This window comes from Panulirus ornatus, chromosome 1 (assembly GCF_036320965.1).
Source record: "Panulirus ornatus isolate Po-2019 chromosome 1, ASM3632096v1, whole genome shotgun sequence".
NCBI classification, from domain to species: Eukaryota; Metazoa; Arthropoda; class Malacostraca; order Decapoda; family Palinuridae; genus Panulirus; species Panulirus ornatus.
In genome coordinates, this window is record NC_092224.1 from 91,765,177 (window position 1) to 91,779,566 (window position 14,390).

Sequence of the window (14,390 nt, forward strand, 5' to 3'; positions counted from 1 at the left end):
TAGAAGGTACTAAATTGTTATGTAAGGGAAGAAATGTTCGTAAAATTTTGTTTGTTGGCCAAACACAGAGAATATCATCTACATACCTAAACCAGATTGCCTTAGAGGGTAAGATATCCCTTAGTAATTTTGTTTCAAAGAATTCCATGTAAAAATTACATAATACTGGTGAAAGAGGGTTACCCATTGCCATACCAAATTTATGAGCATAATATTCTCCATTAAATCAAAATACAAAAATGGTTGTTTAATTTGTTTATGGATGGGGTTGTTAGGGAGGTAAATGCAAGAGTCTTGGAAAGAGGGGCAAGTATGAAGTCTGTTGGGGATGAGAGAGCTTGGGAAGTGAGTCAGTTGTTGTTCGCTGATGATACAGCGCTGGTGGCTGATTCATGTGAGAAACTGCAGAAGCTGGTGACTGAGTTTGGTAAAGTGTGTGGAAGAAGAAAGTTAAGAGTAAATGTGAATAAGAGCAAGGTTATTAGGTACAGTAGGGGTGAGGGTCAAGTCAATTGGGAGGTGAGTTTGAATGGAGAAAAACTGGAGGAAGTGAAGTGTTTTAGATATCTGGGAGTGGATCTGTCAGCGGATGGAACCATGGAAGCGGAAGTGGATCATAGGGTGGGGGAGGGGGCGAAAATTTTGGGAGCCTTGAAAAATGTGTGGAAGTCGAGAACATTATCTCGGAAAGCAAAAATGGGTATGTTTGAAGGAATAGTGGTTCCAACAATGTTGTATGGTTGCGAGGCGTGGGCTATGGATAGAGATGTGTGCAGGAGGATGGATGTGCTGGAAATGAGATGTCTGAGGACAATATGTGGTAGGAGGTGGTTTGATCGAGTAAGTAATGAAAGGGTAAGAGAGATGTGTGGTAATAAAAAGTGTGTGGTTGAGAGAGCAGAAGAGGGTGTTTTGAAATGGTTTGGTTATATGGAGAGAATGAGTGAGGAAAGATTGACAAAGAGGATATATGTGTCAGAGGTGGAGGGAACAAGGAGAAGTGGGAAACCAAATTGGAGGTGGAAAGATGGAGTGAAAAAGATTTTGAGTGATTGGGGCCTGAACATGCAGGAGGGTGAAAGGCATACAAGGAATAGAGTGAATTGGAACGATGTGGTATACCGGGGTCGACGTGCTGTCAATGGATTGAACCAGGGCGTGTGAAGCGTCTGGGGTAAACCAAGGAAAGTTCTGTGGGGCCTGGATGTGGAAAGGGAGCTGTGGTTTCAGTGGTCTGGTTCAAGGAAAAAGGAGAATCAGACAGCAGAAGATTTAGGTTGATCCAGAGAGCACTGACTTGAGCTAAAGTTATTCAGTTAAAGAATACAGAGGTATCATTTTAGAGCTGATGCAATGGATGTATTCAATGTATGGCTATGAAGCTTGTATGTTTGGAGAAGGTTCTGTGGAAGCCTCTGTGCTAAATGATGACAAAAGGCACAAAGGATACAGGTAAAGACAAAAAATGTAAAAAAAATTTATTATCTTATTTTCTTCTTATGTATATACCTTTTCTGCATTAATTAAAACCAGCTAAGAAACTCATGCTATAATTCTTTTAAACCAATTAATGCTAACACTCATTTATTTGAATGCTGCCAGAAATAGGCCTATATAAAATGTCTGGATAAATGGATGTTAACACTTGTGTGCAAGTGGCAATTGTGTTTGGGTACAAATAAATTCACTAATTGTGCCCATACATACAAATGTAACTGATGTAAAATTAAATGTAAATCAAAAGCTTCATTTTATCTATATAGCATATATCTAATAAGTTGAAATAATACAAAAAAAAAGACATTTAACAAATGGTGCTCAGATCTGAAATGCTCAGAAGAACCTAACTGGTGAGATCTCGGAAAATATGATCCTTCAGAAGAATCCATTTAATGCACATGACCTGAAATGACCAACTGATGATCTCAGCCATGACAATGACTGCTGCCCTTGTGAACCTTTTTGCTGGCTTAAACCAACAGACTTTGTATGACCGCCATAAACACTTACTTACCAGCATGTCATTTGTCTGGGTGTCAGAGTGAAAAACTAATTAAGACCTGCCTAAACTGGTTTAAATATGCATTAGCAGGGTATACAAATATAATAGTAAAAAATACAGTTTGGATACCAGCTTGGTTGTTAAGATCATAGGGAATCTAGACAAGTTAGATCTGTATTCACTGGGACTGACTGTGTTAATACCCATCACCTTGGGATATGGCCCACATCACACTGCCTTGCTTGGAATTCTCTCATCTCTTCCAATGAAAACCAATGTGAAAGTGATGGGTTTTACTGGCCAAAACTATTCTTTTTGATGTACAAAGATTATGATTATCACAAAAAAATATAAAATGTTAAACTTACTAATGGAGAGCAAAATCTCCTCTTTATACTGTTAATATATGAGCAATCACTTTTTTTTTTTACATACAAATACTTAAAGGAGATGCAGATGTTTGAGTTATTCACTATCTTCAGAGAGTAAATCCTGCATAGCAGCTCGAGGCAAGGTTAGGAGTGCAAAGCTGAAGAACATAATCGTTCCTGAAGTCAATATACTCTCAATTCCAGGAGGTAATGCCCAACCGGATGCTTCCATTACAAAGCAATTGTTTCGCTTTACATCAGATGGATCACATTTACCTACTATCAAGAGGTCTCTACTGTTTGCTAAAGCAGTTGTCTCAATCTTGGCCTCACTGGGAACACGAAAGTTAGGCAATGGAGTCCAACCCATTGGATAATCATGTGTGAGAGCTTCAGTCCCTGTAATTTTAAGCTGACCTTGTGCACTTGGACATTCAATAGGTCTTGCACCTCCTATGACAAAGATGTTTCCATCATGACTAACTGCTGCTGCGTGACTTCTGCGTTCTTTAAGCTGAGGACCAGCAACCCAAATCTGTTGTCAATAATCATAAGTATGGATTAATTATACAGTACAATGTTACATATAAATAATTTTTCACACCTAATTGCCTTTCCACTTTTGTGAGATGGTTTAAGAAACATACAAACACTGGTCACATCAGGACATATCCACTCAAGCTGTTGAGTATTTAGTACTGAAACCAATGCCTACCATGCAATCCTAGCATAAAAGACTATTCCATGGATGACCATGACCACTTCAAATGGCCTGGTTTAGCCCCATGACAACATAGAATCCCTATGTACCACATCAATTCATTCCGTCACATGCATTCTGCTTGCTCTTCTGGACATTAATCCTTGATACTACAGAGCCTCCCTCACTCTACCCTTCCATACCCTTTTCAGTATAACCCTCCTCTTGCTCCCTCCACTTCTCATACATGCATCCTCTTAGTCTTTCTTTGTTCATCTTGTGTTCAAACCATTTCAGCAAACCCTTGTACTCACCACCATACCTCTATTTTACCAAACTGCTCCTTCCCCTTTTTGAAGCTCTATGTATAGCACCACCCTCTCAATCAGCATCTTCCTCTATAACTTATAAGGTATAATAATTGTGTAAGTAACACCAGAATGCCTCTCTTCTCTTTTACTAGCAACTTTCCTTCTTCACCCTACCACTCACTACCTTTTCTAATCAGCCCACCACCCAGGAAACAGATGTCTGCATGGTTGTTTAATTTGTTTATGGGCAGCTGGAGTGGATGGTATTGCTGTTGAATCTATTAAGAAAGTGGGAGATGGTGCTGTTGACTGCTTGGTAAGGATATTCAATGTATGATGGGTCATGGAGAGGTGCCTGAGGATAGGCAGAATGCATGTATAGTGCCATTGTATAAAAGCAAGGGGGATAAAAAGTGAGTGCTCAAACTACAGAGGCATAGGTTTGTTGAGTATTCCTGGTAAGTTGTATGGAAGGGTACAGAGCATTGGATTAGGGAGGAGCAGCGTGGTATCGGCAGTAGTAGAGGATGTGTGAATAAGGTGTGTGCTTTAAAGAATGTGTGAGAATTTTATTTATTCATTTATCATACTCTGTCGCTGTCTCCTGTGTTAGCGAGGTAGCACAAGGAAACAGACGAAAGAATGGCCCAATTCACCCACATACACATGTATATACATACATGTCCACACACGCACATATACATACCTATACATCTCAATGAATACATATACATACACACACAGACATATACCTATATACACATGTACATAATTCACACTGTCTGCCCATATTCATTCCCATCACCACCCCACCACACAATGAAATCCCAGTCCCCCTCCCCCACATGTGCACGAGGTAGCGCTAGGAAAAGACAACAAAGACCACATTCATTCACACTCAGTCTCTAACTGTCATGTATAGTGCACCGAAACCACAGCTCCCTTTCCACATCCAGGCCCCACAGAACTTTCCATGGTTTACCCCAGAAGCTTCACATGCCTTGGTTCAATTCATTGACAGCACGTCGACCCCAGTATACCACATTGTTAAAATTCACTCTGTTCCTTGCATGCCCTTCACCCTCCTGCATGTTCAGGCCCCAATCACTCAAAATCTTTTTCACTCCATCTTTCCATCTCCAATTTGATCTCCCACTTCTCCTCATTCCCTCCACCTCTGACATATATATCCTCTTGGTCAATCTTTCCTCACTCATTCTCTCCATGTGACCAAACCATTTCAAAATATCCTCTTCTGCTCTCTCAACCACACTCTTTTTACCACCACACATCTCTCTTACCCTTTCATCTCCAATTTGGTCTCCCACTTCTCCTCATTCCCTCCACCTCTGACATATATATCCTCTTGGTCAATCTTTCCTCACTCATTCTCTCCATGTGACCAAACCATTTCAAAATATCCTCTTCTGCTCTCTCAACCACACTCTTTTTACCACCACACATCTCTCTTACCCTTTCATTACTTACTCGATCAAACCACCTCACACCACATACTGTCCTCAAACATCTCATTTCCAGCACCTCCACACTCCTCCGCACAACTCTATCTATAGCCCACGCCTCGCAACCATATATCATTGTTGGAACCACTATTCCTTCAAACATACCCATTTTTGCTTTCCAAGATAATGTTCTCGACCTCCACACATTCTTCAGTGCTCCCAGAACTTTCGTCCCCTCCCCCATCCTATGATTCACTTCCGCTTCCATGGTTCCATCCGCTGCCAAATCCACTCCTAGATATCTAAAACACTTCACTTCCTCCAGTTTTTCTCCATTCAAACTTTTTTTTTTTTTTCTGTCTCCCGCGTTTGCGAGGTAGCGCAAGGAAACAGATGAAAGAAATGGCCCAACCCACCCCCATACTCATGTATATACATACACGTCCACACACGCAAATATACATACCTACACAGCTTTCCATGGTTTACCCCAGACGCTTCACATGCCCTGATTCAATCCACTGACAGCACGTCAACCCCAGTATACCACATCGATCCAATTCACTCTATTCCTTGCCCTCCTTTCACCCTCCTGCATGTTAAGGCCCCGATCACACAAAATCTTTTTCACTCCATCTTTCCACCTCCAATTTGGTCTCCCACTTCTCCTCGTTCCCTCCACCTCCGACACATATATCCTCTTGGTCAATCTTTCCTCACTCATTCTCTCCATGTGCCCAAACCACTTCAAAACACCCTCTTCTGCTCTCTCAACCACGCTCTTTTTATTTCCACACATCTCTCTTACCCTTACGTTACTTACTCGATCAAACCACCTCACACCACACATTGTCCTCAAACATCTCATTTCCAGCACATCCATCCTCCTGCGCACAACTCTATCCATAGCCCACGCCTCGCAACCATACAACATTGTTGGAACCACTATTCCTTCAAACATACCCATTTTTGCTTTCCGAGATAATGTTCTCGACTTCCACACATTCTTCAAGGCTCCCAGAATTTTCGCCCCCTCCCCCACCCTATGATCCACTTCCGCTTCCATGGTTCCATCCGCTGCCAGATCCACTCCCAGATATCTAAAACACTTTACTTCCTCCAGTTTTTCTCCATTCAAACTTACCTCCCAATTGACTTGTCCCACAACCCTACTGTACCTAATAACCTTGCTCTTATTCACATTTACTCTCAGCTTTCTTCTTTCACACACTTAACCAAACTCAGTCACCAGCTTCTGCAGTTCCTCACACGAATCAGCCACCAGTGCTGTATCATCAGCGAACAACAACAGACTCAATTCCCAAGCTCTCTCATCCATAACAGATTGCATACTTGCCCCTCTTTCCAAAACTGTTGCATTCACCTCCCTAACAACCCCATCCATAAACAAATTAAACAACCATGGAGACATCACGCACCCCTGCCGCAAACCCACATTCACTGAGAACCAATCACTTTCCCCTCTTCCTACACGTACACAAGCCCTACATCCTAGATAAAAGCTTTTCACTGCCTCTAACAACTTGCCTTCCACACCATATATTCTTAATACCTTCCACAGAGCATCTCTATCATCTCTATCATATGCCTTCTCCAGATCCATAAATGCTACATACAAATCCAATTGCTTTTCTAAGTATTTCTCACATACATTCTTCAAAGCAAACACCTGATCCACACATCCTCTAACACTTTTGAAACCACACTGCTCTTCCCCAATCTGATGCTCTGTACATTCTTTCACCCTCTCAATCAATACCCTCCCATATAATTTCCCAGGAATACTCAACAAACTTATACCTCTGTAATTTGAGCACTCACTTTTATCCCCTTTGCCTTTGTACAATGGCACTCGCAAGCATTTTGCCAATCCTCAGGCACCTCACCATGAGTCATACACACATCAAATAATCTTATCAACCAGTCAACAACACAGTCATCCCTTTTTTAATAAATTCTACTGCAATACCATCCAAACCCGCTGCCTTGCCAGCTTTCATCTTCCATACAGCTTTTACTACCTCTTCTCTGTTTGCCAAATCATTCTCCCCAACCCTCTCACTTTGCACACCACCTTGACCAAAACACCTTATATCTGCCACTCTATCATCAAACACATTCAACAAACCTTCAAAATACTCACTCCATCTCCTTCTCACATCACCACTACTTGTTATCACCTTCCCATTTGCCCCCCTCACTGATGTTCCCATTTGTTCCCTTGTCTTACGCACTTTATTAACCTCCTTCCAAAACATCTTTTTATTCTCCCTAAAATTTAATGATACCCTCTCACCCCAACTCTCATTTGCCCTTTTTTTCACCTCTTGCACCCTTCTCTTGACCTTCTGCCTCTTTCTTTTATACATCTCCCACTCATTTGCATTATTTCCCTGCAAAAATCGTCCAAATACCTCTCTCTTTCACTTTCACTAATAATCTTACTTCTTCATCCCACCACTCACTACCCTTTCTAATCTGCCCACCTTCCACACTTCTCATGCCACAAGCATCTTTTGCACAAGCCATCACTGCTTCCCTAAATATATCCCATTCCTCCCCCACTCCCCTTACGTCCTTTGTTCTCACCTTTTTCCATTCTGTGCTCAGTCTCTCCTGGTACTTACTAACACAAGTCTCCTTCCCAAGCTCACTTACTCTCACCACTCTCTTCACCCCAACATTCTCTCTTCTTTTCTGAAAACCTCCACAAACCTTCACTTTCACCTCCAAAAAATAATGATCAGACATCCCTCCACTTGCACCTCTCAGCTCATTAACATCCAAAAGTCTCTCTTTCACATGGCTATCAATTAACATGTAATCCAATAACACTCTCTGGCCATCTCTCCTACTTACATACGTATACTTAGGTATATCTCTCTTTTTAAACCAGGTATTCCCAATCACCAGACCTTTTTCAGCACATAAATCTACAAGCTCTTCACCATTTCCATTAACAACACTGAACACCCCATGTACACCAATTATTCCCTCAACTGCCACATTACTCACCTTTGCATTCAAATCACTCATCACTATAACCCGGTCTCGTGCATCAAAACTACTAACACACTCACTCAGCTGTTCCCAAAACACTTGCCTCTCATGATCTTTCTTCTCATGCCCAGGTGCATATGCATCAATAATCACCCATCTCTCTCCATCCACTTTCAGTTTTACCCATATCAATCTTGAGTTTACTTTCTTACACTCTATCACATGCTCCCACCACTCCTGTTTCAGGAGTAGTGCTACTCCTTCCCTTGCTCTCATCCTCTCACTAACCCCTGACTTTACTCCCAAGACATTCCCAACTCCCACCGGAGTTGTATGTGGCATTATGGATCTGGATAAGGAATATGATAGGGTTGGTAGAGATGCTTTGTGGAAGGTCTTAAGAATATAAGGTGTTGATGGAAAGGTACTAGAAGGTGACTAAGAGGAGCAAGAATAGTGCCTGGAACATCCCTTCTCCCCTCTTCTTGCAACTAAATTTCTAAAAGACGGAACAGAAGGAGGAGTCAAGCAAGGAGTGCTCATCTTCCTTGAAGGCTCACACTGGAGTGTCTGAATGTATGTGGCTGTAACCAAGATGAGAAGAAAGGAGACACAGGTAGTATGTTTAAGGAAAGGGACCTGGATGTTCAGGCTGTGAGTGAAACAAAGCTCAAAGTTAAAGGGGAATAAAAGATTGGGAATGTCTTAGGGGTCAAGTCTGGGGTTGGGGTGAAGGTAAAGGCTAAGAAAGGGGTAGCACTACTGCTGAAGCAGAAGCTGTGTGAATGTATGAAAGTGTATAAGTCAATGAGCTCCAGATTAATGTCAGTAAAAATTAAAGTGGACTGCAAGATATGGGTTATTATTAGTGATTATACACCTGGCCATGAGAAGAAAGATGATAAGAAGTGTTTTGGGAGCAGATGCACCCAAACCACAGCTCCCTATCCACAACCAGGCCCCACGGACCTTTTCATTAATTTGTATGTGGCATTTATGACTCTCAAGATAGCATATAACAGGGTTGATAGAGATGCCTTGTGGTAGGTCTTAGGAATACAAGGTGATGGAGGAAAATTACTATAAGCAGAGAAGTTCTTATCAAGTGTGTACAGTATGTATTTAAGAAAGTGTGTAAGGCATGTATTTAAAAAGAGAGAAGAGTGTGTGGTTCCAAATAAAGTAAGGCAATGTGACAGGTTATTTGGGAAAGTAGGTTTGAATGAAGAATATGAAGGAAGTGAAGCATTTTAGATACTTGGGAATGAGCAAGGCAGTGAATGGAAATATGGAAGTTGATGCATTAGAGGGTGGGTAAGGAGCCAAAGGTTCTTAGAACATTGAGGAATGTGCAAAAAGTCAGGTCATTATCTAAGAGGGCAAAAATGGGTGTTTGAAGATAGAGTAAACCCAATGATATATGGATACAAGGTAAGGTATATAAATGAGGATGTGCAGAGGAAGGTGGATGTGTTGGATATGAAATGTATGAGGATAATATTTGGTGTGAGGAGGTTTGATTGAGTAAATAATACAAGGATAAGAGAGAGGTATGATTAAGAGAGCAGAAAAGTGTGTACTGAAATGGACTGGATATATGAAGAGAATGAGAGATGAGAGGTTGACAAAGAGGATATATGTCCAGCAGTGACAGGGAAAAGGAGAAGGGGGAGACCAAACAGGAGATGGAAGGATGATGTGAAAATTATTTTGAGTGCATGGGGCCTGAACATGTAGGATGATGACAGGTGTGCATAGGATAGAGAAAATAAAAGTGCTGTGGTATACTGGGGGTGGTGTGCTATCAGTGAAATGAACTATGGCATGCAAAGCAGTTGAGAAAACATGGAAAGGTCTGTAAGCCTGGTTTTGTATAAGGGACTACGATTTCAGTGCATTACACCTAATATCTAAAGAATGGATGCAAGCAAATGTGGCTTTTCTTCATCTGTTCCAAGCACTAACGAACTAATGTGGGAGGTGGTGGACAAAAACAATATTAATTTGGCAAGGTATTTTTTCCACCTGTTTTCTGTATGGTGTGTTGCCAAAGGGACTGGAGTGTATGGACAGTGCCTTTCTGTTTTGCTATCCTTTTAATTCCACTGCTTTTAAGGACTCTACAACTCTATAAGTGCTGTTAAGGCTAGAACACCTCACTTGGACCTGGAGGTGGGGGTCTGTGTATCTGTATCTTTCACTCTAAACCATACTAATCTTCAACTCAGTTCCTTAGACTCTTTGACAAAGTTCTTTCCCTCCCTTTACTCTTATTCTCACATTAATACCCCTAACTTTACCCAATGAACATTCCGGAACCTCTGTATTCCTTTACTATTGTTTTGCTTAGACCTAACACATTTAGGTATCTCTCATCAAATATAGCATCTGTCTTTCCTCTCTCCTTATCTTGGCTACAGCCATACATGACTAAACATCACATCTGAGCCTTCAAGGAAGAATCCTCTCATGGCTTCTTAGAAAGTGATAATACAGGAATGAAGGATTGCTAGCCCTGCACACTTACTCCTTTTAGTCAACTCTTACTACATGCAGTAAATATGATGGTAATGCAAATCACCTCTAATCAGGGTAATAATTATTCTATTTTAGTTAAAAAATATAACACAACTACTGCCCCAACAATGTGCATCTTTCATTATTAGTTCATTGTACATACCTCTTCTTTTATACAGAAGATTTCTACAGCATCTAACACCCTGTAGAATAAGCCACAAGATGGTACTTCTTGTGATGGAGATCCTCCAATATAGTAGAGTCTTTCATTTGCTACTGCAAGTGCAGCCCCTCGACGTACGTTAGATATGGAAGGCAATGTTCTCCATTTATTCGCATATATATCAAATTCTTCTAAGTTTGAAATTTCAAGTTCTGTCTGCAATTAAGATACAATGTCAAATATGCTGTTAAAATAATATCATGAAACATGTAAGTGTAAATCAAACACATAATGCACACTGCTAATCAGGCAGGGTTACCTATACATTAAATCACACACAAAGTAATGAAGACTGGGCAGAAACGAGGATGGGTCAGGTGTGAAAGAAGGTCTCAATATGATTATTATCTAGCAGGTAATAAAATTCAGGATCCTGGGTGTGAAAAGCATTTGGGAGTCAACATCATCCTTAACCTTTTGCCAAATTCCTACATTACGAGAATAGTAACGGAAACCAACTGTCTTCTTGGAAATATCAAAATAGCTTTCAAGCATATGGTCAAGGAAATATTCAGCAAACTGTTCATAACCTACATAACACCAAAGCTAGAGTATACTTCTCAAGTTTAGTCACCACAGATAAAGTAGCACATAAAGCTAATTCAGAAGGTCCAACGGAGGGCTGCAAAGATGGTACTAGAATTAATTGAGCTAAGCTAAAGAAAAGTAAAGGGTAAAGGGTGACCTAATGACATCCTTTGAGTTTTTAAAACAGATCAATGATGTGGACAGTGAACAGTACTTCAGAAATGTAGGGATAGAGCAACCAAATGACATAACATAAAATTAAGCTGTACATTTTTTTCAAAAAGATGTAAAGAAGTACTTCTATAGAATAAGAATGGTGGATGAAAGGAACAAAAAGAGAGGACATGGTTAAAGCAGGCAGCATACATAAATTTATGAAATTATGTCACAGTAGAGAATGTTCACAAGAGAGGGTCTTAAGTATCAAAAGCCTTCCCCATACAGTACAATGTATCACAAGTTTGTTGAGTATTCCTAAGAAATCATACAAGAGGGAATTGATTGAGAGGGTGATGGCACGTACAGAGCATCAGATTCGGGAAGAGAAGTGTGGTTTCAGAAGTGGTAGAGGATGTGTGGATCAGGTGTTTGCTTTGAAGAATGAATGTGAGAAATACTAAGAAAAACATGGATTTGCATGTAGCATTTATGGATCTAGAGAAGGCATATGAAAGGGTTGATAGATGCTTTGTGGAAGGTCTTAAGTATATATGGTGTGGGGGGTAAGCTGCTAGAAGCAGTGAAGAGTTTTTACCAAGGATGTAAGGCATGTGTATGAGTAGGAAGAGAGGAGAGATATTGGTTCCCAGTGAATGTCGGTTGTGGCAGGGAGGTGTGATGTCACCATGGTTGTTTAATTTCTTTACGGATGGGGTGGTTAAGGAAGGTAAATGCAAGAGTTTTGGAGAGAGAGGCAAGTATGCAGTCCATTGGGGATGAGAGGGCCTGGGAAGTGAGTCAGTTGGTGACTGAGTTTGCAAAAATGTGCGGTGGAGAAAGTTAAGATTAAATGTGAATAAGAGCAAGGTTATTGAGTTCTGTAGGTTGAGGGACAGGTTAATTGGGATGTAAGTTTGAATGGAGTAAAATTGGAGGATGTGAAGTGTTCTACATATCTGGGAGTGGACTTGACAGTGAATGGAACCATGGAAGCAAAAATAAGTTACAGAGTGGGGAGGGGGTGAATGTTCTGGGAGCGATGAAGAATGTGTGGCAGGAGAGAACGTTATCTCAGAGCAAAATTGGGTATGTTTTAAGGAATAGTAGTGCCAACAATAATATATGTTTGCGAGGCATGGGCTGTAGATAGGATTGTATGGAGGGTGGATGTCTTGGAAATGAAATGTTTGAGGACAATATGTGGTGTGAGGTGGTTTGATCGAGTAAGTAATGAAAGGGTTGGGGAGATGTGTGGAAATATAAAGAGTGTGGCTGAGACAGCAGAAGAGGGTGTGTTGAAATAGTCTGGACATGTGGAGAGAATGAGCGAGAAAAGATTGACAAAGGAGATATATGTTTGTTTCAGAGGTGGAGGGTACAAGGAGAAGCGGGAGACGAAACTGGAGGTGGAAGGATGGAGTGAAAAAGGTTTTGAGCGATCGGGGCCTGAACATAGAGGAGGGTGAGAAGCATGCACAGAATAGAGTGAATTGGAATGATGAAAAAGCCAGCTGACAGTAACAAAAGCACACATCACATTTGGTCACAAACTGAATCGCAAAGAAACTAAGATATGAGCAGCTGGTAGGAGGTAAATATTTCCAACACATTTACCCTCTCCCTTACATTTTCATCCACAGTCCAAGACTTGCATCCATACAACACCAGTGAAGCTAATACACCTTCGAACAAACATAATTTTGCCCTCCCAGATAACAACCTCTCTTTCCATACATTCCTAAATGCTCCCAAAACCTTCATCCCATCATCCATCCATAGTATGATTCATTTAGCTTCCAGTTTCATTTGCTACCATGTCCACTCCAAAGTATCCTAAATACTTCACTCCCTTCAAATTTTCTCCATTTACACTAATCTGTCTCTATGCACTGCTAAACCTAATAACCTTGCTTTCATTCACTTTCTCCTTTTACTCACACTCTCCCAAACTCAAACATCAACCTCTGCAATTTCTCACCTGAATTTATCGCAAGCAAAAAGCCATCAGCAAACAAGAACTGACTCTCCTCCTAGGCACCTCCCACACCCAACAAACAATGTACTCGTTCCTCTGTCCAAGACCCTTGCATTTACCTCCCTCACCACATCATCCATAGACATTTTAAACAGTCATAGTGACATCAGACAACACTGTTGCACATCCATCTTTACCTTTAAGAACCCCCACCCAAACACACACACACACACCACCACCACCATAAACTTACACATATGCCTTACTTCCTTGATATAATCTCCACACTGCTTTTAACAGCCTTCCTCCCTTACCATATGTTCAGAACACATTCCACAAAGCATCTCTATCAACCTTATATGCTTTTTCAAGATCCATTAATGCAACATACATATCCCTTCATTACTCTAAGTATTTCACACCTACATTCTTCAAAGCAAACACCTGATCCACACATCCTCTACCACTCCTGAAACCTTACTGTTCCTTCCCAGTCTAATGATCTATGCATGCCACCACCCTCTTAAACATCACTCTTCCATAAAACTTATCAAGTGTTCAGCAAACTTATACATTTGTGATGTCACCTTTGTCCCCTGTGCCATCATACAATAGTACTATACATGCATTCTGCCAGTCCTCAGGTACCTCATCATGATCCATACATACACTGAAAATCCTAACAAATCAATGAACAACACAGTCATTCCCTTTCTTAAGAAATTCACTTGTAGTACCATTCACTCCAGACACCTTGACATCTTATGCATGGCTCTCAGTAAGTTTCCTCTTTTCACCAAACTAGTTGTGATAACTCTCTCACCTCCCCATCCACACAAACTACCAACCACTCTATCATCAAACACACTCTTCACCACATCAATGACTGTTACCACTTTCCCATCTGCCCCTTTCACAGAAAATTCCCTTTTGTTTCTTTTATTTTTCGCACTATCAACCTCCTTCCAAAACACTGTATCATTCTCCCCAAAGTTTGCTGACACTTGTGACTAAGTGGGGCAAGACCAGAGCCTGGGAACCCTCTTTTCCTCATACTTCAATTTCTAAAAGCTGAAAACAAGAAGGGGCCAAGAAAAGAGGGACCATCCTCCTCAAAGAC

General features: G+C 41.0%; 1 protein-coding gene across 2 annotated transcripts in view; it reads right to left on the reverse strand.

Annotated features, from left to right (window-relative positions):
* Nucleotides 1-1,464: 1,464 nt before the first annotated feature.
* The window catches only part of LOC139750883 (kelch repeat and BTB domain-containing protein 8-like), a 66,002-nt gene continuing 53,076 nt past the window's right edge, over nucleotides 1,465-14,390 (reverse strand). For both annotated transcript variants that reach the window (XM_071665762.1, XM_071665754.1), the window contains exons 8-9: nucleotides 10,549-10,764; nucleotides 1,465-2,908 (exon numbers count right to left, since the gene is read on the reverse strand). In XM_071665762.1, coding sequence (XP_071521863.1) covers nucleotides 2,468-2,908; nucleotides 10,549-10,764 — 657 coding nt within the window. In that variant the 3' untranslated portion in view covers nucleotides 1,465-2,467. The remainder of the gene's footprint in view (nucleotides 2,909-10,548; nucleotides 10,765-14,390) is intronic.